Raw genomic sequence first — 23,686 nt, forward strand, 5'->3', positions numbered from 1 at the left:
GTACCCTCTGATAACTATTTCAAATGCCAATATATGCAATGTTTTCTTGCAAAAGAAGACAGAGCACTCCATCTTTAACACCACAAAATAAGTTCTAATATTTACCGGCGTTTCCTGAGTATTTGCCGATTGTGAGTTGATATTTTGTAGATGCGTCGCCTACTGAAAAGCTTCTATAAACTGCAAAATGCTTGTTTCCATCCCAGTCCTCCACATCTATCCTAAGTTCATGATTTTTTTCAGATGTTAGTTGTGCTATATTCTTATTGCCTGAAATTTATGTGTGTATATTAAGGACTACAACAATACACTACATGTTAACTAAAGGTATGTTTTATTCACAAAGTAATGTAATGGAAAAAAGATGTTTGCTATACAGAGGGTAAACATAGAGTCTTTTAGCCATAGTTTACATTTACTGTGAAAACGTTATATTACGAACAAATTATAAACCTACTTTGAAATGTATATACAATTTTATCTGTCTTACCTAACCAGAACTCTCCACGTTTGTCTCCAAATCCATTTTCATAATCCTTCCAATTTCTGTTGAATTCAACACTACCCTCATACCGCTTTTGAATAACCTAACATAAAACAACAAAAGAAAAGCGTTATTACCCATATGAACAAATCCGATCATTTTTTTCTGTTGTCAACACTTCTTAAATTGTAGATATTATAATGAATCTTTAATGTAACTTATACATTTGAATATAATTTCGTACTTAAAGCATTTTTTTATAGATACATCTGCACTTAATTTACCACGTATAAAAACTCCTCATTTCTAGTATATATTTAGACAACAAAATACAGAACAAGTAATTGTAATATAAAAAAATATAGACTTGGACTGAGGAAAGTACTCTCAAAGTATATCAGGAGCTCTGATACCAACACAGACAAACATTCAATAATCGATAAAAAAAAAACCCACTTGTTGGAATACTTTTGGTGTACAACTAATGGCGTCTTATCTCTTCATTTAAGGGAGATCGCGTCTCAGTTTCAAAATAATAAGCTTTTCAAAACACTAGTTTATATTGATAGGGGGTTAATAAAGGAATCAAAAGAGCAAACAAATATATGTAGGTCAATGTGCTTGCTTTCGAGATATAAGCCATACAAAGTTTGGCTTGGAAATATTCTGTCATGACTTTTCATAGCTTTATCATTGACAAGTTTAAGTTCTCAAGAACTATTTAAACAAATTATAATCCTATCAGACTTTAACAGATGGCTGATTGTTATACATGTAAAAGACGTATAAAAAAAACCCCAGAAGATTCCGCAAATCTGACAGAAATTCCAAAATATGACAAACAAACATCATTAATTAAGAGAAAAAAGCCTGATGATAGCTGTCAGTTTCTTTGAGTTATTCTGAATTGGTGGTCAAATCATACATTCAAATTCTTCCCATGACTGGTTTGTTAATTCGAACATCACTGCTTGACTTATTTTTTTGTCATCACTAATACTATCAAATATTGAACAGAACTCCTTTCTGAATAAATGCATAATCCGTATAATAATAAACTTAACGTTTTTTTTTATTATTAAGGGTGTATAAAGTAATTTGACTTCATTGTTTAGTACACATAAAATTCCGTATCACACAGTTAAAAATTTCCGCTTTTCAAATTTATGGTATAATTCCCTATTTCATTACTCGTACAACGCAATTCTTATGATAATTAAAAAACATATTAATATAATAGCATAAAACATTCTGATTCTCACAACAAGGAACGTAAGTAAACAATTACAAAATAATACAGCCACCACTACCACTACTTAGTACTACATTTTAGTTTATACTTACAGTCCATCCTCCTATCTCATCTGGATTGCCTATATAAAACATAGAAAATTTCTGAAATGGTCTTCTCTTTAACAGTTAACTTACCTATTATGTCTGTTGAGTTTACACATCGTTGTAAATATAATGGACTTTGATGCGACTGTCATAAGTGAGAGGTTTAGCGCTAAAAAACCACGTTCAATCCCTTTCAGTTTTGAATTTTCCTCGGAGTTCAGTTTTTTTTGTGATTTTAACAAATAGCTTGAAGGTATTATTAGGAGATTTCAAAATATTGTAGCTTTCTAGACGATATTATTGAAATTGGCGTTTTATTTTTATATAAATAATTCAAATAATTGTAATAAAAATCTCATAAATTTAGTTTTGTTTCTGTTGCCATTTCAATATAGTTAGCTTCATTTTGGTATCTATTTAATTTTGTGAACTGTGAAGAAATTCTATTTATAAAGAAATATTCTGTTTTTTAAACAAAGAGTAGCTAAAGTTACCAAATATATTGGCAAACTGTGTGAACGCTTTACTCACATTGAATGTTACTGACTAAGTTCTGTATTTTGTCAAGTTTTTCTTTGATCACCTCCATGTCTACAAATCAAATGAATACTTCCTGAGTAAAAAAAGAACAACATACAACCCCTTACAATGTTTGATATTTACAAAAAAATATAAACACTTGTAATTAAAAAAGTTAAAAAGTTTTTTTTTAATTATTTTATTCGAAATTAGTTGAATAATGTGTGTACACTTGTGTTTTTATATCATTATGTGAAGTGATGTATTTTTGCTGTGGTTTAATCTAAGATTTGACCTGCAAAATCCTAACAAGATTCCTTTGCACATCTAGTCATGTGATAGAATCTACTTAGTATCTGGAAAACACACTTTGACACAAGACTAAACCAAGTTCAAGTACATCAAATGAAATACAGAGCAACCTTTTTGGTTGATATTGTCTGACTCTTTAAGATGTCAAACTCGCACAAAATGACTGTATGTAACATTGTATTGGTATTTGGTAAATAATAACTTGACACAGACTTGAAATTAAACCAAATGCATCAGCTATCAGTTGTTGGTATAATGACCTACATACTAAGTCTCAAATATGCATCTGTTCCTTCGAACTTACTTTAAATATTTTAAAACTTAAAATGTTTTAATAATCCTTAAACTATGAATCCAGAGGGTATTTCATATATGACATACATGTAGTTGTATATAATATATATGAAATAGAATTAACACAAAATAAACACTTAGAAATGTTTAAAATCTAGCACTTTCATCTGTCACGTGATTTATCAAAATAAACATATATTGCAGCATATGCACTACTGACATCGTTTTTTTTAAATATATAAAGTACCTGTAGAGATATTCTGAACCTTTTTATGAATCTTCTCGTAACTGTTTTGATATTTGCTATACGTACACATTCCTGTAAAACAAAGCATCAATTTTTAAAAAGGTGCAAACATTATCCAATATCTTCTCAATTTTATGTAGTACATAGAACACAAATTTAGGGGGTGAACACATATTCATTTTTATGAAACAATTCTTAGTAATAATGCAAAATACAAACCGTTCAGCATATTCTTAATCTCGGTGGCAAGTTTAACTGTTTTGCTGGTGTCCTTTGCAAAGTTTTTCATTGTACCTGAATAAAAAAAAATAGTCATATCAACAAAATGTGCAGGGTAATATTTAAGTCTATAATTTAAACATTACTTTTCATTAGTTGTTTACTAGATATATAAAAAGATGTGGAAGAGTGCCAATGAGACAACTCACCATTCAAATCACTATTTGTAAAAGTAAACTTTTATAGATCTAAGTACGCTCTTCACCACGGAGCAATGACTTACAACGAACAGAAGCTATAAAGGCCCCGAAATGACCAGTGTAATACAATTCCAACGGGAAAATCAACGGTCTAATCTATATAAAAAACGAGAAACGAGAAACACTTATGAACCACATCAACAAACGACAGCCACGGAACATCTGGTTCTTGATTTATGACAAGTGCAACCAATGCAGTGTGTTTACAGATTTTTATAGGAACCAATCTTCACCATAAACCGAAACGATAGTGTTATGTGTTTTTTTTACTGGAAAGTTTATTTTATAAATAAGATAAAAAAAAAATAATATACAATCTATGGTCAAGTAATATGAAATTTTTGGCTTTTACATTTTTTTAAATCTTAAAACTTTAATGCTAGGGCCAATGATAAATTAACATTAATTTTCAAATGACTTCAAAAGAAAGACACTACCAAGCAAAATAATCTATACATACCAGTGGCAGTAAGACTTCCCAAGATTTTCATCTTTGCTTCTGTGTCACACCAAATAACTTTGGTTACAAACGTACAGATAAACAATAAATAAACATAAGTATTCATCGTGGATGTTTTGCAGAAAATGCATGAAATGCCAAATGTGCCATACAGCGTATAGAATATAAAGAGAAAAAAAGCGTGATTTGATTTTGGTATTATTTTCATTTTAATGTGTTTTTACTATAATTAAGGCGTATATATATGATTGTTATTGCGATTGGTAAAACATTTAGAAATAAATAAACTGACGATATCGAACTTGCAATTGCAATATGAACATAGATATTAAAATGTTATTCAATAAAAGAAATCAAAATATGTAAGAACATTTAGCAGTAGACAACATAAAAAAGTGGAATCTAGATATAACCTTAGTATATATAGAAATAAAGATCATTTGATAACATTTAAAGAGACTTAGTAATCACAAAGCTGCATTTTATACTCGTCCGTAAACCAGATTGTGCATATGTCAATGTAGATTTGGTAATGTTTTTAAGTAAACAAATGTGCATGTAAAATTTAACAAGGAAGGGTGAATGCATACAAGGGATGTCAGAAACCTATAAAAAATTACCTGAAAAGTAAATTACAAAAAAAACGATCTTCAAGGAAAACAAAAACGGAAAATTCCTTACCAAATGACAAAAAACAAAGCTCAAATATTTCAAACGAATGGAAAAACGACTTTGTACAGGTATTTCCCTATGTAGAAAAAGATGAATGAAACCTGATTTTTAAGTAAAAGTTAAACCGCTTACTTATATAACAGTCGTATCACTTCCCATTACTCTGGACGACTAATCTGCTAAGAGTCAAAAGGAAAACGGAGGATGTCTTATTGTTTATGATTTGAAACTGACAAAACTTTATTTGTAATTGTAGAAACAAAATGGTTTATCACCAAGCATAAACATTAGTCTATGTTTGTTAATTTGAATACCCGTAAATTAATTTGAAAAATCATGAAAAATAAAATTTTACTTGTAATTCGTAAGAAGTTACGTTTGAAAATATTTTTTTTCGGAAAACCTAAAAAAAACCTTCATTTGTAAACAATCAAATTATACCTTACGTTTTTTAAAATAGTCATTAGGATTAAGAGAGGCATTCTTTTGAGTTATATGTGACAAATTGCCTTATTTTGTTTAGCGATTTAACTTATATGACTGTTAGTACGATTGCTTTAAATAAAATTTAAATTTGAAAGGGACTTGATTAGATGTAATGTTGTAAAAAAAATGGTCCTAATTTCACAAAACAGAATTTTGTTATTAATACATAGTGAGCGAACGAACGAATTGACGAACAAATGAGAAAAAATACATTTGATTTCTACGGCCTTACAATCTTTAAGATACAAGTTTTATGTTTTATTACATAAAATTTAAAAAAAAAATCTATAATTAAAACATGACAATTTCACATCCAATTCGAAGAATTTTGAACTTGAAATTTTCAGATGATTTCCTTGTAATGAAAAAATAAAAAGAGACGATTATTTGATGAGGTATTTTGGCAAAACAGAAATTACATGATATTGTTATCATATGAAATATAACAGCTGTCTATATCATGTTTCAGAAATATTGATCACACTTTTGTAAATTTCTATCAAATATTTAATCTTTATAAAATATATTTCAGGTAAGACTTTTTTTTAGTTTTTATTCCTGTAAATCAGTGTTGATTTCTGTAAGTCAATGTGAAAAAATATGATATAAAAATTCTTTTATTCTTTGTATGCATTTTCAACCTTAGTTCATAGCTTCCATTTTTCTCTATGACATTCGTTTTGGTATATGTCGCCTTTCATTCTACGAAATACATATAATTATTTTGTTTTGGTGGCTATACCATCTCTTTTTCTATTTTATTATTCTGCATGTCAATATAATACAATATACGTAAAAATTTGTATCAAGTCAAGAATATGACATTTGTCATCAAATAGTTCGTGTTTATGTATGTTGGCTTTTGGTTTTGATGCAATTCAGTCTTCTTGTTGTTCTTTTGTTTTCCTCTTATAGATGATGTGTTTTGATGACTTTTGAACACCGACATACTATGGTTGCCTTTATTTCTGTCAAAATACAGATAACTTAAAGGGCGATTTGAAATGGTAATGTTTACTTTTTCATTATATCGATAACGATCAATTAAAAAAGCCCAGAGAATTCAGTGCAAATTACTGCAACTGTCTGCAGAACTGAAAAGTTATTCCGTTACAACTTACGAAATACGTCACCATACATTATGGTGAAAGGAATAGTTCTGATTTAGTAACGAGGTTCCACTCAAATTATAAATGCCCTATTTCAAACGAGGATACATCTTTATAAATTCGTCCATAGAGCTCGAGAGGGGGGGGGGGGGGGGGGTCTTCATCAAACACACTCAATATTTTAAATGAAAACCTCTCATAATTATTGGAGTTGTAGTTCAACTAACAAATCAAGTATCAGACTTATTTAAAAATTTCTCTGTATTAGTATCATAATCAAACTGATAGAGATTTAAGCAAATATAGGCCACTGTATAACCTTTAATCACGAGCAAACCCCAAACTGTGTAACCAGATCTCGACATGAAAAAATGAGAAACAATTCATAAGAAAATACACGAACGTTTCGATTTACTACAAAACAGTCAACGAAAACAAACATGAAAGACGGCAACCAACCGCCACTGAACTCCAGACATGGGAAAATGTGGTTTGGATTAAACATGTATGTGAGCCCCGACCCTTTACTATCCTAGCCTGGTAAAGTGGTGTAACAGCATATCATAAGAACAAACTGAAAAATTCAGTAAGAAAAGGGGTTCATGATCAGATCAACATGATGCACGAAGTACAACTAACATAACGACAAATAGCAACAAGTACCGATCTAGGTATACATGCAGTTTAGTTTTTCCAAGTTAATTAAATTTATTGTTAGTATTGACCTATCGTGAATAAGTTTGATTTCATAACTTTTTCTAAAAACTCTAAATCTGAAGGGGAGTAAATCAACACATACAACATTGGTTAATGAAATTCATGTACGGTCATGCAAGTTAAATATATGGAACTATGCATATAAAAGATGACTTAAAATCTATTCCCCTCAGTATTTTTAATAAACACATACCAATTATTGTTTTACGTACTTTTTGCCATCGACTATTCCGATTGATTATCAAAATGTAATGTTTCGTGTTTGTTGAAATGACTTTTTCGCAAAGAAGTAATATCTGCAATATTCTTTGATATACTAGGTAATTCAACATTCGGAGCGGATGACTATTGTGTCATAAAATAAGAATTCGCGATAATTTGCCTGAGATAACCCGGAGTTTTTGATGGGGTTCCTAGTGCTAAGTCTCTAGTTCTGTGTACCATTGTTTGTATGATAGTCTTTTATTCTTTTAGCCATGATGTCTACATTTTATTTTCGACTTATGAGTTTGAATCCCTATGATATCTCTCGCCTATCTTTGGCATCATGCTTATTACATAAAACCTTTAATACAAATTGTATATATTATTTTCGCTATTTTAGTGCAAATGTTGCCTTAAATCCTAGGGATTTTTATTTTTTTTTGTTTTTCTTAGTGTCTTACTTCTCCATAGCTTTTATTCAGTGTTTTTCTCTCGTTAACAACTTTCCTTTTTACGATTTTAAGAAGCTTCTCTAATTTTTATGATAAGCTTCATTTATGGTTATTGTGATTAAATAGTATAAATAATTTATTAAAGGACAATGTAGAATAGCAAAAAGTGCAACCTTGGACGTCTCATTGCGACAATAGTTGGCCGAGTCTTTGATATGCAGATCTTGACAAATTACAACTAAAAAAAATCCAAATTCTAACTATGTATTATCAAAATAACTATAACAATAACAATTTTTGGCTTTAAGGTGATACATAACACTACAGGGAGATAACTCTGTTAAATCAACTAAATGTTTTAATCACGTTCTATAGTTAAGGAAATATTAAGCTTTTTAATGATCAAATTAGTGTTTGTCAAACATCTATATATCTACTGAAGTAATTATGTATATTTAATTTGTGTATGTTGCGTAAAATGAGGTTCGGGTTGATCCAATCTCCCTAATGTTCCTGTTGGTCGATGAAATCTTGAACTGCTTTCTCTCATCGGTCGCCAAAAGTTGTGTTTATGTTTCGTTTTCCCGAATATGTTGTTAATTTCCGGAACATAACTTCACTGTGCTAATCCTCGTCATAAGGGGAAGTGCTTCAGATAATAAGTGACTATGTTCTGCTTTACTGATGGTATTTTTTCATGCAGGTTTCCCTTTTTTTGTTTTCCATCCAATCTCCATTTCCATATTTGTTGTATTTTTGTGGTACATGGTTTACTGGTCCTGCAATATTTTAACATAATTTTTCATGTTCTTGGGCTGCTGTCTTTTTATATTCCGTTATGAAGATCTTAAGTCAAGCACTATGAAGATAGCTTTCAGATCAATTAAAACCAGCAATTTGATATTGTCATTGTCACTACTGTTTTGTTCCAATCTGTTTTAAATTCTTATCCATTATAGCTTATTTCTAAGGCCTTGTTAAATGTCATTGGTGTTATATAAAAAATGAACGTTGAAGTTACATGAAAATAGCACCACGAACAGATCTGAATATCGATATTTAAGCAAATTTTTAGAGATGATGTCCATACGGACATGTGTTGCCAGTTCATATGCCTAACATAATAAATCTTGTATTCAGTAGTTCGAGCTTTCTTTTCTTACGTCTTTCCATGAGCTCTTAAAAACTTCTCATCACATATCAATCTACTTTTCCGTATCCTTGTTGTTATAACACAGGATATAAGTTGTTGCAACAAGAATCATATTTGGCTAAAATTTCCAATTATATCTGTTGTAAGCAAGGACACTTTTCCCTTTGGAGTTAAACTGCCATAATTAATTTTCATTAACTAAGGTCAAGTCTCACTTAAGGACTTATATCTATTTGTAAACTAATTTTTTTCCAAGTATATTTGTTTTTTAGGCTAAAATAATGTTTTGAATACACATCTTTCCCCAAAATGATTCACATGTTGAAATTTTCAGAACGCTGTGTATACACTGACATTTACATGTACGACATATTCAATATAGTCAAAAGACCCTACATTTATAATACGTAATGTAAAGTACAGGGCGTATAGATTACACAATTTTTAAATACATGTACAGCTGTTTCACAAACCACGCCTCTTTTAGGGGAGATATTTGATAATCATATACATTATGTTTTCTTTTGCTTACCTACAGGTTCCCAATTATGATCTCTATTTTTCAACTCATAGAGACAAAACTTGGGAATTTTAAAAGTATACATACAAATGGATAGCGGCCAAGTTGAATTCAGAGGAAGACCCAAAGTGAGTGAATGGAGAATTGAAGCATGTCTGATTGAGTTTAAACCTCTTAGAAACTAGAGGCATACAAATACTGAAGATATGCCTGCGAAGCCCTATGTTTTGTCCTTTGAAAAAAATAGTAGTGTACATGAACTTGATATTCTAGAACCTATTCTAATTTAATTTTGGGAATTTTAAAAGTATACATACAAATGGATAGCGGCCAAGTTGAATTCAGAGGAAGACCCAAAGTGAGTGAATGGAGAATTGAAGCATGTCTGATTGAGTTTAAACCTCTTAGAAACTTTGTATGTCCATTCGTTTTTGATGCGTTTTGTTTTTTGATTTTGCCATGTGATTATGGACTTTCCAAATTGATTTTCCTCTGAGTTCAGTATTTTTGTGATTTTACTTTTTAGAAACATCATAGTTTAAGCGGCACAGTTTCATCCATAATGTAATTTCTTTGGGATATTGCATCTACAAAACAAAAAATAACTCGGAAGAATGAATAGTATTAGCCTATCCTGGTCCGAGGAATCACGTTCCAGTTACTAGCTAGTTAACACACTGAATATTGCAATCGGTAACAAGTCTCATATTAGCCCAGTTTGAGTTTTAATTCAAGCTTTTTAAAAGAAGAAAGACTACTCTTACCTTCTTATAACTCTTTTAGAAAATGTGAAGTCGTATATTGACTCTTGTTAATAATACATATGTGTTTTCTATACTGCTGGGCGATTGAATGGCCAATTAATTTTGTTGAAAATAAAACAAAAGTCAGCATGTACAATTCAACCACAGGACCCATGGCATTATGTACAATTTGTTAATGCATTTGTCCCCTTAGCATATTGAATTTTATGGATAGACTAAACATAACTTCTTGATTTCTGTTTTTTTGTTTTGTTAGAAAAACCTCAACCATCAAAAGCTACAAAAAAAACATGACGTAACTAGCTATCTATTTAGTTAATTATTTTGTAAGTTTGCTTATACTACATGTCTATAACGAGATCCTCTGAAAATTGTTTTTTTTCTAAATCTAATTACTTAAAATTTATGTTAAAAAGTAAAATCACAAAAATACTTAAATACTTAACACCGATGAAAATTCAAAACGAAAAGTCCCTAACTAAATTTATAGCAAATTCAAAAGCTCAAACATATCAAACGAATGGATACCAACTGTCATATTCCTGACTTATTACATGTATTTTCTTATGTAGAAAATGGTGGATTAAAACTGGTTTTATATCTATATAAGCCTCTCACTTGTCTGACAGTCGCATCATTTGAGTAAGTGTTATTGCTATGATATAGAAGTGTTTCTCATGAACGTTACATACATGTAAGACATACTAAGTACTTTGCCAAAATTGACACAGGAGGCAAATTGAGATTGGATATTATATACTTGTACAAAGACATATTTTCAGGTCCTTGACTTTTACTACTCCGTGTTGGTCTCATACTTTCATTATACGTGACAATTATTGACTAAGATTTATTTCTCTTGGTGGGTATATTCCAATCCAAAGGCAAACTACTGTCGCCTCTTATTGCATTAGGTTTATAACTTTTAGTTTTTATATTCCAAGTGGAAGATACACTAATGTTGCCTCTTATTGGACCAGATTACACCTCTAAATGTGTTTATTTAAAGCCAAAAGTAAACTGCTGTTGCCTTTTATTGCCACTTGATGGGTATCTTCTAAGCGGAAAGTAAAGTAATTTCGCCTGATATTGCCTTTCTTTTGGTGGATATCTTCTTAGTGAGAGATTGACGAATGTAGCCTCTTATCGACTCAGGTTTATTCCTCTTGGTTGGTATATTCTAAGTGAAAGATAAAATACTGTCTCCTCAAATTGGCTCAGATTTATTCCTCTTGGTGGGCATATTCAAAGTGGAAAGTAAACTACTGTCGCTTCTTGTTGCCTCATGTTTCTTCCTCTTGGTTGGTATATTCCAAGTGGAAGATAAACTATTGTCGCCTCTAATTGGCTCAGATTTATTTCTCTGGGTGGGTATATTCAAAGTGAAAAGTGAACTACTGTCGCTTCTTATTGCCTCATGTTTATTCCTCTTGGTGGGTATATTCCAAGTGAAAGATAAACTATTGTCGCCGCTGATTGTCTCACGGTTTATTCCCCTTGATTGGTATTTTTCAAGTAACTGACGAACTACTGTCGATTCATTATGCCTCAGATTTATTCCTCTTGGTTAGTATATTCCAAGTGGAGGATAAACTTGTGTTGCCTTATAATGCCTACGATTTATTCCATTTGTTGGGTATATTCAAAGTGGAAGGAAAACTACTGTTGCTTCATTTTGCCTCAGATTTATTCTCTTGGTGGGTATATTGCAAGTGGAAAGTAAATTACCATCGCCTCTCATTAAAAAAGGCCTACAATTGTGCAGTGAAGACAGAACATTCTTTCCAGACATATGCAACCATACTATGATATGATAAATCTTAAATATCTTGTCGACCAAGCTTCATTCAATATACAGCTTACAACACAACGGAATACAGGTCGATTCATGATTCCTCTTACGTTCAACAAAAGGCATATTTTCTATCTAGTCATTGTATTAGCTAAAATTCATTGCAATATTAGTACATACATCCTCATTTGAAATCGTAGTTTTAGGGCCTTATCGAAACTACTCCTTTTACACAGAAACTATGTAAAACTGTTCGATGTGGCTGTGTATTTACAATACATCCCACACAGCCAAATAAATGCAAACTCAGTATTTGTCTTCGCTAAAAGTTGAGTTATTACAATACCATTGCCTGGAATTCTGCCTAAACCTTCTCTGTCGAGCAGTGAGCCAGGATACCAGGCTATCGTTACCATAACTATCCTAGGGGCTAAGACTTTTTACACACTAATTAAAGTTGTTTTTTTTAAAGAAAAATATGATTATATAAAAATATTTTAAAATTTCAAAGTTATTTTTTTTTAAATAGCAACTGTATAGATATAGATCAAATATAGATATTGGTAAGTAATCTGAAATTCAATTGATACGCTGTATCAAAATTATAGTATGCCAACACTTTTATGTTATGTTATTTGTTCCCTTTTTGATATCTGGGTTTTTTAGGGTTGCATTTTGGGTAATATTTTAACGAGCATTACATTGTGCATTACCCTTGCACAAAAGATCATCAGTTGTGGTACAACGTGCCTGAAAAACTAAGGATTTTCTTATCCCAGACATACATGTAAATTACCTTAGCCGCATTCGGCACAACTTTGTTGAAATTTTGGTTCCAATGCTCTTCGACTCTGTTATTGTTTGGCTTTATAACTGTTTTGATCTGAGCGTCACTGATGAGTCTTATATAGACGAAACGCCCGTCTGGCGTATTAAATTATAATCCTGGTACCTTTGATAACTTATTAAAACTAGTAAATGCATCTCATTTAATTTTACTTCTTGTGAAATCTTTGACTGTATCACATTTTGCGTGATGTTTACCAGAACGTAACATATAACAGAATTAAAAAAGTATTTTGTATCGTGTACGTGTAACAATGTTGCATGTTTACAGAAACGAGATGATCCTTATTTGCAATTACATTCATTTTTTTCACTTTACTCATTTCCGTCAAATAAGAATAAAATACATTACTTTTTTATGAAATGTTTATTTAAACATGTAGAAAAAAACCGTTTGTGTGTTACTGCACATAGAGTAACAGTGTTCTAATTTCCTTGGCGAGAGCCTCGGTGGCCTAGATGTCAAAGTAGTCCAACTATTGTATCTTATTTGACAAGGATTAAGTTTTCATACTAAATGTAGGTGGTTATCACTGGTCGTGGCGGTAAGTTTTTATTGATTGAGAAAGGCGATGTGGCGTCCTCTATCAATAAAATTTGTCTGCCACGAAATAGCACAACAGTGTTGAAAGTGGTGTTAAACACTATTCATTGACTTGTTTCTCTCTCAACTGAATGCACGAACCTCTGTCCAAAGTCAAGAGTCTGTTATTCAGTGGTTGCCGTTTGTTGCTGTGCTACATAGAATCGAATTCATAACAATGTGGCTGTGGACATTTATTGGCGCACTTTAATATTCCATTGATTGGGACAGATTAGGTGAACGTTCGTCTATAACGCCCATTGCTCACGACGTCCTTAATATAGACATTTAAACCGTGGGGACACCAAAGGTTCTCAACGCCTATATAAAATAATTCGAAATACTAATCAGGAATTTATGTTTTGATTTATATTGATTAATTAAACGTCCTTTAATTTACTTGTGTTTTTGTTATGTTTCGACAATCAATTTTCAAAATATGATATCGCAAAGCCATGTTCTTTCAAAAAAAAGAATGACTTACTGGCTTTAAAAGTTGCAATGCATGTATTGATTGATTATCTTTTTTCGGATGTCAAAGCGATTTAACAATTGCGATTGTCGAGTTATGTAATCTTTTAACTTTTATCTGGTCTAATTTTATTTTAGAACGAATGCATAATCTACTTTCAAAAGTTGTGCAAATACGAAACATAAAGACGAAATATACTTCTGCCCTGTCTTTTTCGTACTTGAAAGTTATTGGATAGTAAGAAAGCTATTTGGATTAAACCTTGTGAAATTTGCATGCATTTACGTTATTGTATTGGCAAAATGTATCATTTGGTGTATATAGGAAACTTGAACTGTTCTGCTATACTGCTACAATACTTGTGAAAAACACTTGGCAACAGAAACGCATTCATCTTATTTATATTAAAATCGACCCAATTTACATAGAAATGGACGTCTTCGTGCATTTTGTGATCGCAAATAAAATATGTTCCGGACCTTATGAGTATTTGGACCATACGCGCATGACCATACCCGTCATACGCGTACGGTCGGACCGTACGTGTATGTTGGACCATATGAGTATACCCGTATGGTCATGATATATGCGTATGGTCCTAACACATACATGATATTCTGTGAGTTGTCGGTCGTCTATTGATTTTTTTATTTTGTTGATGGATTTAACGTCTTTTTGTGAGTGATTATTCCATTGCAAAAGGCTAATATTCGCCAGGTCTTTAATTTCAACTAAGTGAGTTGACTAAAGTAATGTTGCGGACCATTTTGCAATTTTCATGCGGTATCCCTATTTTTTTTCTTTCTCGCTCATCTTTTGTGTTTGTTTTGTTCATGCCAAGACCTCTTGGAGCTTTCATTCTAAAAAGATCTGTATTTTGCTAATGGTCGAAGGCCATACGGGGACCTATAGCTTGCTAACGCATGTTGGTCCCTGGAAAGAATTTGTCTGATTGTCTATCACACTACATATTCTTATTTTAACATGCAGTTATATCTATGATAAGAATGAGAATTGAATTGTCATTGAGACAAAAACCCAACCAAAGAGCAAAAAAAAAAAAAAAGCCCAAGGCAACATGTAGATCTTTCGTATCAAGGGAATTGCTATAAATATATTTATATCAGGTTAATAGTATTAGGCCATACTCAAGTTATAATAGATCTTGTCGTCAACTTTTGCAACCAGCTTCTATGTTTCTATAATGCACCGTTCATCTTTTTGGGGCTTCGACTTTTCCATTGGACAGACAATTTTGTTTTCGACTATTTTAAAAAGATGCATTTTTTTACAAAATCATACAAGTAAGGAGTCTCTGGCCTTTGGTAGTGTTGTATGTTAATTAATTTTTGTTTATTTATTTGTTTAGGAGATAAGTATTACGTACATTTTCGCTGAACTAGTACATTTTTTATAATAGTTTTTCGATATCGCTCTGGCAAAAATAATCACGAATATAATGCCTACCCATGTTAAAACTACAACAAAGTATAGTTTGCATCAATTATTTCTTGAACCTACCATTATTTTTTGTCTGTCTTGGATTTGTGTGGCATTAAAAAAAGAGTATAAACTACACAGTGCAGCTTTCAACAAGAATACAAGATTTATTGATTTTAAAAATGCGTAAGTTTGATTCAGTTATTTTGTGTCATAATTGCCATCTCGTATGTTTTTAAATTTGAATAAAGAAGAGACAGGTTGTCTTATACGTCTATGATACACACAAAAAAAAACGACAACAAATAAAATAAGGTGCAACATTCATTCTCCATGAAAAGAATACATCACATGGATGCAATTTTTGTAAGAAAAATACCAATTTCGTGAGAAGTTGCGTGTTGGACTTGAAGAGCCAAGGCAAACTGACAAATATTTGAATGAACGAATCGATTTATGGTATATAAAAAAAACAAAGCCCACATGGTTAGCATTGAATAAATAGTAGGCCACTCTTAAATGATCGCAACGTAGAAGTTTTTGTTCTCTTAATCAATAATATATTTTCTGAAATAACGCGGGTCCCCATTAACTTAATTTTTTTTTGTTTTTTTACCATGAATAAACTTTTTTTTTTTTTTTTTTTTTTTTTTTTTTTTATTATTTATTGATATCAGCTCTTGATATTAATATTCTGTAAAGTAAAACTGTTGTAAGTGATGGTATAACAATTATTTAAAACAAATTCCTTAAATGATTTGTGAAAAGAAAGTTTCATTTTATGTATCAAAATGTGTAACAAGTGATTATTTAAATCCCCACTTGAAGGCCTCCGATAGACCGAGTGAGCATACAATCATCGCCAACGACAAACAAGTTATAGGTAAATTTTTCAGTACAATTACTAATAAACGTTTTACTGTTGACCACACTGTTATGAATTTCATTCTATTTGTTTTTGCTCATAAATCAGGCTAAGACATTAATGTTTTCGTTTCAAATATTTAACATTAGTCATTTCGGTGCTTTTTACCTAAGATGTTAAAAAAGATCGTATGTATGAAAGTTAACTAAGATTTGCTAAGATAAGCTAGGAATCAGATGTTCATTAGTTTGTTTCTCGTTTCTCGTTTTTATTGATATATAATATTAAACAGTTAAACAGTGAAACCGGTAGGATACCATGGAGGATATTATAAAGGGTCGCCAGCAACCATATCCTTGAAGATCTCTTCAACAGTGAAACCGGTAGGATACCATGGAGTATATTATAAAGAACATTACAATCATTTTGATATAGTTATAGACAAAATGTAAATATTCATATTGAATATAAATATTTGGTGCATTTTCAGCTTTATTTTCTCTTATTTTGTGCACAGCGTGGACAAAATTTAAAAACTTTTCAATATGTATATATGTATAGATTAGACCGCTGGTTTTCTTGTTTGAGTTTGATGCGACTGTCATACAAGTAAGAGGTTTAGCTTGCTATTAAACCAGGTTCAATTAACCATTTCCTACATAAAAAAATGTCCGAACCAAGTTAGAAATGTGACAGTTGTTGTCCATTCGTATGATGTGTTTTATCTTTTGATTTGGTATTTGATTAGGGACTTCCCGTTTTGAATTTTCCTCGGAGTTCAGTATTTTGTGATTTTACTTTTTTTTTTAACTTACAGAATATCCTAAAATTATACAGGCCCAACACGCGTGCTTGTCCCTTTTGCTTTTATACCTACTATATAGATATAGGAAGATGTGGTGTGAGTGCCAATGAGACAACTCTCCATCCAAATAACAATTTAAAAATTAAACCATTATAGGTTAAAGTACGGCCTTCAACACGGAGCCTTGGCTCACACCGAACAACAAGCTATAAAGGGCCCCAAAATTACTAGTGTAAAACCATTCAAACGGGAAAACCAACGGTCTAATCTATATAAACAAAACGAGAAACGAGAAACACGTATATATTACATAAACAAACGACAACTACTGTACATCAGATTCCTGACTTAGGACAGGTGCAAACATTTGCAGCGGGATTAAACGTTTTAATGGGCCCAAACCTTCTCCCTTTTTCTAAAACAATAGCATAACATCACAACATATAAAAACATACGATAAAATATCAATATACCTACTAGAACACACCCGCGAAATCGCGGGCATTCAGAGCGTATTTGAAAGGATGTAAAGGGTTGTAGGAAGCATTTTGTAAAAGATTCGATGACTTGAGAATGTCAGGAAAAGTATCAAAAGTCATAGGTACTTGTGGACAGGAAAACCCTCCTCCTTTATTTCCAAAATACCCATTTTTTTGTTTTCTATTAATTTCATTATGAACATACATTTTGTGTACATGTATTATGAACATTCCAGTCAGGAGCCTGTAATTCAGTGGTTCAGTGATATTTGTTTTTCTTTCTTTTTTTGTACATAAATAAGGCTGTTAGTTTTCTCATGTGAATTGTTTTATATTGTAATTTCGAGGCCTTTTATATCAGACTATGCAGTATCGGCTTTTGCTTATTGTTGAAGGCCGTAAGGTGACCTTTAAATGTTAATGTCGGTGTCATTTTGGTCTCCTGTGGAGAGCTGTCTCATTGGCATTCATACCACATCTTCTTTATTTTTTGTAAAACTTTTAGTGACTTGAGAATTTCAGAAAAGGTATCAAAAGTCATAGGTAATTTGGGACAGGATAATTGTTTTTCTATCCAGGCTCCTCCTTTTTCCACATAAAAATCCTTTTTTTGTTGGTTCTCTATTATTTTTAATGACACATGAATAATTTTAGCGCTTATCTGTATATTATGAACATTCATCATATATAAAAGGGGGATCGGGGCAGAGGCGGATTTAGGGGGCCCGCCCCCCTTTTCTTGAAAATAATTGGTTGCTTATATAGGGAATCACTGAAGCATGATCGGAGCGGGGCCCTCTTCGGCCGTCCTGTTCCAATATCCCGGGTTTAAAAACATGAAATCCCGAGGTTCTGAATTTATTATACAAATTGAATATCTCAGGCGACATCCCGAAATTCGAAAAAAGAAATCCCGGATCTCGAAATGGTCAATCCTGAAATTTCGATCTTAAAAACACCCGTTGCAGACGTCCCGAAAGTGTATTTTCTTTTTAAAGTCAGTTCTCAGTTTAATAATTGATCTACAGCGGTCATTGATATATTATTCAGACCGTCTCTATTAAAAAACCCTGTGACTGCCGTGGATAGTAAACTTGAAAATGATATCAGACAGAAAAAATATATTCGTAGTATATGTATTTGTTTCAAAGTAAAAAAAAAACGCAAACCGGAGGTCTAATCTGACTTAAATTTCGTCCAATGACGAATATGAGACAGAAAATACACTGTATTCGTAGTATTAATGTATGTTCAAAGTATACAGAAAAAAACGCAAACCGGAAGTCTGATCTGACTTAAAATTTCGCCCAATAACGGAAACATTTCCGGACGTCTTTTTTCTCGTTTTTCACCCAAAATAACTCAATCTGAATAATCATATGAATGCATGACAAATGCGATTATGCACTTTACCCATAGGACACAGATGCATAATGATTACTTTATTGTGGAAAGAAGAGAAGCGACACCAAAAATGAGGTCTTCTCGTTTAATAGTATAGATTCGAACTAAAGGTCAGACAAGTCTATCCAATATACTGCTTACAAAAGAGAGGCGAAAGATACCAAAGGGACATTCAAAGTTAAAAGTAAGATGACAACGCCATGACTAAAAAAGAAAAAGACAAACAGACAAAAAAACATAGAAAACTAAATTTTGACGGCAACACAAACCAAACCAAAAACTGAGAGTAGTGCAATCTGTGCTTGTTAGCAAAGCTTCGGTAACAAATATCTGTATATTTTCAGATTGACCATACCGATATATAAGATACTATGATAAATTGAATTTATCTACAATAAGAATGTATTCACAACAATAATGTATTCACAATTAGAATTTATCCACAATAATAATGTACCCACAATGAAAATTTATCCATAATAAGAATGTATTCACAATAAGAATTTATTGACAATAAGAATGTATCTACAATCAGAATTTACCAACAGTAAGAATTTTTGCTGTATTTTTTTGCGTCGATTTATTCTTTGAAATACTACAACATCCTTCACCAGAATTGTACCAGTACCAAGCTGTACCACTGAAATTTACCGCGCAGTCAAATGTTAGCATGGGATTTGGTACACCAAATCAGAATTGAGGGTTACAATTAGACTGGCAAGGAGTAATGAATTAATATCTAGGAACAGGATGGCGTCTAATAGAAGTGTTTTACGATATGTCAGCTGATACATCCTCGGGTATGACTGGTGGTTCAAGTTCAACCACATCAGTTTTAAACATAATCTTTATATTTGAGAAATCCCAGTCTCGTTTGAATGACAACACACCAATGTATGAAGGAACCATGGTTGAATACCAAGCTCCAGGGTCAGTATCAGCTGGGATTGGCACATCTACCATGGTGATAGATACTAACTGGGACAATGTTATTGGAAATATGGGAAATCAAGGATGGGAACTAATTACCATACTCCAAACACCAGCAACAACAACTAAAATGCAGTTTATGGGAGCTTCAATGACGAGTTTGATGTGGATGTTTTTCCAACGACAAATAGTATCAGCTTCTCTACCACCAATTGGATTTGATCCACCTGCTCCAGTTCTTCCTTACAAGCAATAATGATACCAAAGGCTTTGAAATGGCATTTTTAATAAATAGTGATTTTAAGGATATGTTTATATGTTGTGATCATGAAACTTAATTTTGATGAAATTGTTTTTACCCTTTTTATGCAGACACAAATAATTGTATTTCATATTTTGTTTATGCTTTCAAAATTCGTTTATTGAATTACTCCCCATTACCACCATTAGTGATTATCATTTGTCTTATCCAAATGTTTTTTTTATGTGTGACTGGGGAAGGCAGAATTGATGATATGGCTTAAATATTCCAAAATCATTTTTTTTAACTATTTCTTAAAACGACTTAGAATTTGACATAGTGTAATTGAAATGGCACTTGTTTATTATTGAACATATAGTGTTGACTTCCTTTGTTGTTTTTGGGTTGATGTCTTTTTTGAAGATACCAAATATCTCATTTTGTTGAGATCGACTTATATTTTCTTAATTTTTACAAAAAGGAGAATCTGCAATGTGGTAAAACTTGGGAGCTTGTAGAAAAGGGAAAGAAAAAAAAAGAAATGGATAGAATCAAAAGAAATTTTAAGAGGAGAGAATGATGAAAAAACGAAAAAAAGGGACTTGGTATGCGAGAGACAGAAAAATATACCGTTGTAAACGGATGAGAACATAAGGAAAGAACGAGAAAATTGAAAGAAAAAAAAATCAATCTATCTCGGTTCATTATAAATACTCCCATTTGTGTTTTCTTGTATTTAGATTTAACAAACATTTTTGATCTTTTTTGTACATATTTAGCTCTAATTATATAATGTTTATTATTTTATTTCTTGTGTTTCACAATTTTTTTAACTAATTGAATATAAGTTGCTCCCTAAGAAATATTTCACTTTATGACTAGTATCTATTTATTTTACTACAAGCATCAAAAGTTAAGGGAAAACTCTAATGAAATGTTGAGAGTAAACACAAATCAAATGCTGAAATAACTCATGTTTCGGAAAAAAACACACCCAAAAAAACCACTTCGAAACTTTTACTAGTCGAGTCCTCAAAAAGTTTTGTTGTTCTCTTTTAAAATAGTTATCAAATGTACCAGAATTACAATTTAGTACGTCAGACGCGCGTTTCGTCTACATGTCTACACAAGACTCATCAGTGATGCTCATGTCAAAATATTTATAAAGCCAAACAAGTAAAAAGTTGAAGAGCATTGCGGATCCAAAATTTACTTTGTAATACCAAACAGCACATCATCTACCACAGCATATATATGATGAGATGAAAACACTAATCAAATGTTGAAAGGAAACACTACTAATCAAAATTTATGTTGAGGGGAAACAGTAATCAAATGTTGAGGGGAAACAGTAATCAAATGTTGAGGGGAATTACCACATTTTCTTATATCTCTTTACATCCCCGTCTTTGGAGTCTGATGAATAACTGTCTATCATACAACACCCCCTGTTTTTATATTAACTACCGTCATATGAAAGTTTACAAGTAAACACAACAAATCTATTTCTCTGTATATTTTTTTTTTACAAATTGTGACTTGGATGGAAAGTTGTCTCATTGGCACTCATACCACATCATCGTATATCTATTCATATCACCGTCATTAGAGTTTGATGGATAAATTTCTTTCATTCAACATCTCCTTGTTTTTATAATGATTACCGCCATAGAAAGCATACAAGTAAACACACCAAATCTATTTTGCTGTATTTTTGTTCTTTCAGAAGGTTTCAAAATGAGAATTAAAAAGTACTGTATTTGAAAGGTATTCATTTGCATAAATATTTGTTAAAAAAAGAAAACACTAGCCACATTGAATGCACTACATAAAATAAGAATTTAAAGACTACTATCCAGTTCCCTTGAGATGAACCCCATTTTTTGGTGTGGTCCGTGTTGCGTAGTCTCTTTTTTATATGTTGTATTTTGTGTACTTTTGTTTGTCTGTCATTTTCTAGTTAAGCCATGGCGTTGTCAGTTTATTTCCGATTTATGAGTTTGACTACCCCTCGAGTATCTTTCGCTCCTCTTTTATAAAATTATATTTTCATCAATATAATCATTCCACACGTATGTACTAAACTTATGTAGAGAAAATAAACCAAACTAAAATACAATATTTTGCTTGCATTTATTGATTGTGAGACTTGTAATTACACTTTCCGAATCTTCATGGTAGATTTTTTCAGAGAGGTTTTTTTAAACGATTTATAAATAATACCCTGATAAGTATTATTTCTATGGGTGTAATGTCCATTTAGCATGGCTTCGTTATGTGACCAACAGCCAGTATACCACCATCCACCTTTGAATTGGGGATGATCAGCACAATTGATAACACTATATTTGTCGTTATCTTGATCATATGTTGAGAACTTCATCCCATTAAACTGGCTCAGTCCGTCCCCTGAAAAAGAAAAAAGAAATTACGAAACTTCGCGGCCGTTTAAAGTATTATCTTTAACAACGGAATACAACGAACGAACACTTTCTTTTAAATCAGTTCTACATAATAATACAAATCTACGAAGAAGTAAGTATAATATATTAACTTATTTAATGTAATCAAAAGAATACTCTTTGTCTATATATAAGACAGTGTTATGTCAACGGATGCTGAATCATGAGTGAAGAAAATATACAAGTGAACACTGATGGAATTGTATGAGACGAGATTTCCATGCATGCAAATATTAGCCAAGACATGCTATTTTCCTGCTAGATTTAAACAGTAAATATACCTGTTCGTGTTCCTCAGCCTTTAATTTTCTATGTTCTGTTCTGGGTTCTGTTGTGTTTTTTTTTGTCATTTTGGTGTTATTTTTGCTAGTCGGTATGTTTTGGGGTAATGTTTGCTAGTCGGTATGTTTTGGGGTAATGTTTGCTAGTCGGTATGTTTTGGGGTAATGTTTGCTAGTCGGTATGTTTTGGGGTAATGTTTGCTAGTCTGTATGTTTTGGGGTAATGTTTGCTAGTCTGTATGTTTTGGGGTAATGTTTGCTAGTCGGTATGTTTTGGGGTAATGTTTGCTAGTCTGTATGTTTTGGGGTAATGTTTGCTAGTCTGTATGTTTTGGGGTAATGTTTGCTAGTCGGTATGTTTTGGGGTAATGTTTGCTAGTCGGTATGTTTTGGGGTAATGTTTGCTAGTCTGTATGTTTTGGGGTAATGTTTGCTAGTCAGTATGTTTTGGGGTAATGTTTGCTAGTCGGTATGTTTTGGGGTAATTTTTGCTAGTCGGTATGTTTTGGGGTAATGTTTGCTAGTCGGTATGTTTTCGACTTATTGCTTTGAATATCCCTTTGGTATATTTCAACTCTCATTATTGTATCAATATATCAAAAGATTTATTCTTAATTTGTTTTTGTAGAAACGTCAGATTGAAGGATTCATTTGAATTTTGTTAGCCATGAGAAGCTTTAAAAGACTGATTTCCGCTCTTCGTGTCCAACACATCAAAGTGTATTCAATCCGCATTTTCTGTTTTTTTAATTTGATTCTTCGGCATAAAAGACAATCATTAAATTATATTAAAGTACAGTATACTCAAGTGCCCTTTTAATTGATTTTGAGTTTTTTTCTAGTTATTGTAAAAAACGCTTCAATTGTTTTCTCCAT

At 31.9% G+C, this 23,686-nt stretch overlaps 1 protein-coding gene across 4 annotated transcripts in view; it reads right to left on the reverse strand.

Moving 5' to 3' along the window:
- Positions 1-23,686, reverse strand: part of LOC134710903 (fibrinogen-like protein 1) — a 132,348-nt gene that overhangs the window by 46,349 nt on the left and 62,313 nt on the right. The window contains exons 1-7 of one of the 4 annotated variants that reach the window (XM_063571315.1): positions 4,134-4,262; positions 3,414-3,488; positions 3,195-3,266; positions 2,354-2,413; positions 1,829-1,857; positions 491-587; positions 106-270 (exon numbers count right to left, since the gene is read on the reverse strand). The exons of 1 other annotated variant lie outside the window; for it this stretch is intronic. In XM_063571315.1, coding sequence (XP_063427385.1) covers positions 106-270; positions 491-587; positions 1,829-1,857; positions 2,354-2,413; positions 3,195-3,266; positions 3,414-3,488; positions 4,134-4,239 — 604 coding nt within the window. In that variant the 5' untranslated portion in view covers positions 4,240-4,262. Of the gene's footprint in view, positions 1-105; positions 271-490; positions 588-1,828; positions 1,858-2,353; positions 2,414-3,194; positions 3,267-3,413; positions 3,489-4,133; positions 4,263-23,686 lie in introns of those variants that run through there. 2 more of the 4 variants (XM_063571317.1, XM_063571316.1) reach the window with 2 other exon arrangements.

This window comes from Mytilus trossulus, chromosome 3 (genome assembly GCF_036588685.1).
Source record: "Mytilus trossulus isolate FHL-02 chromosome 3, PNRI_Mtr1.1.1.hap1, whole genome shotgun sequence".
NCBI lineage: Eukaryota > Metazoa > Mollusca > Bivalvia > Mytilida > Mytilidae > Mytilus > Mytilus trossulus.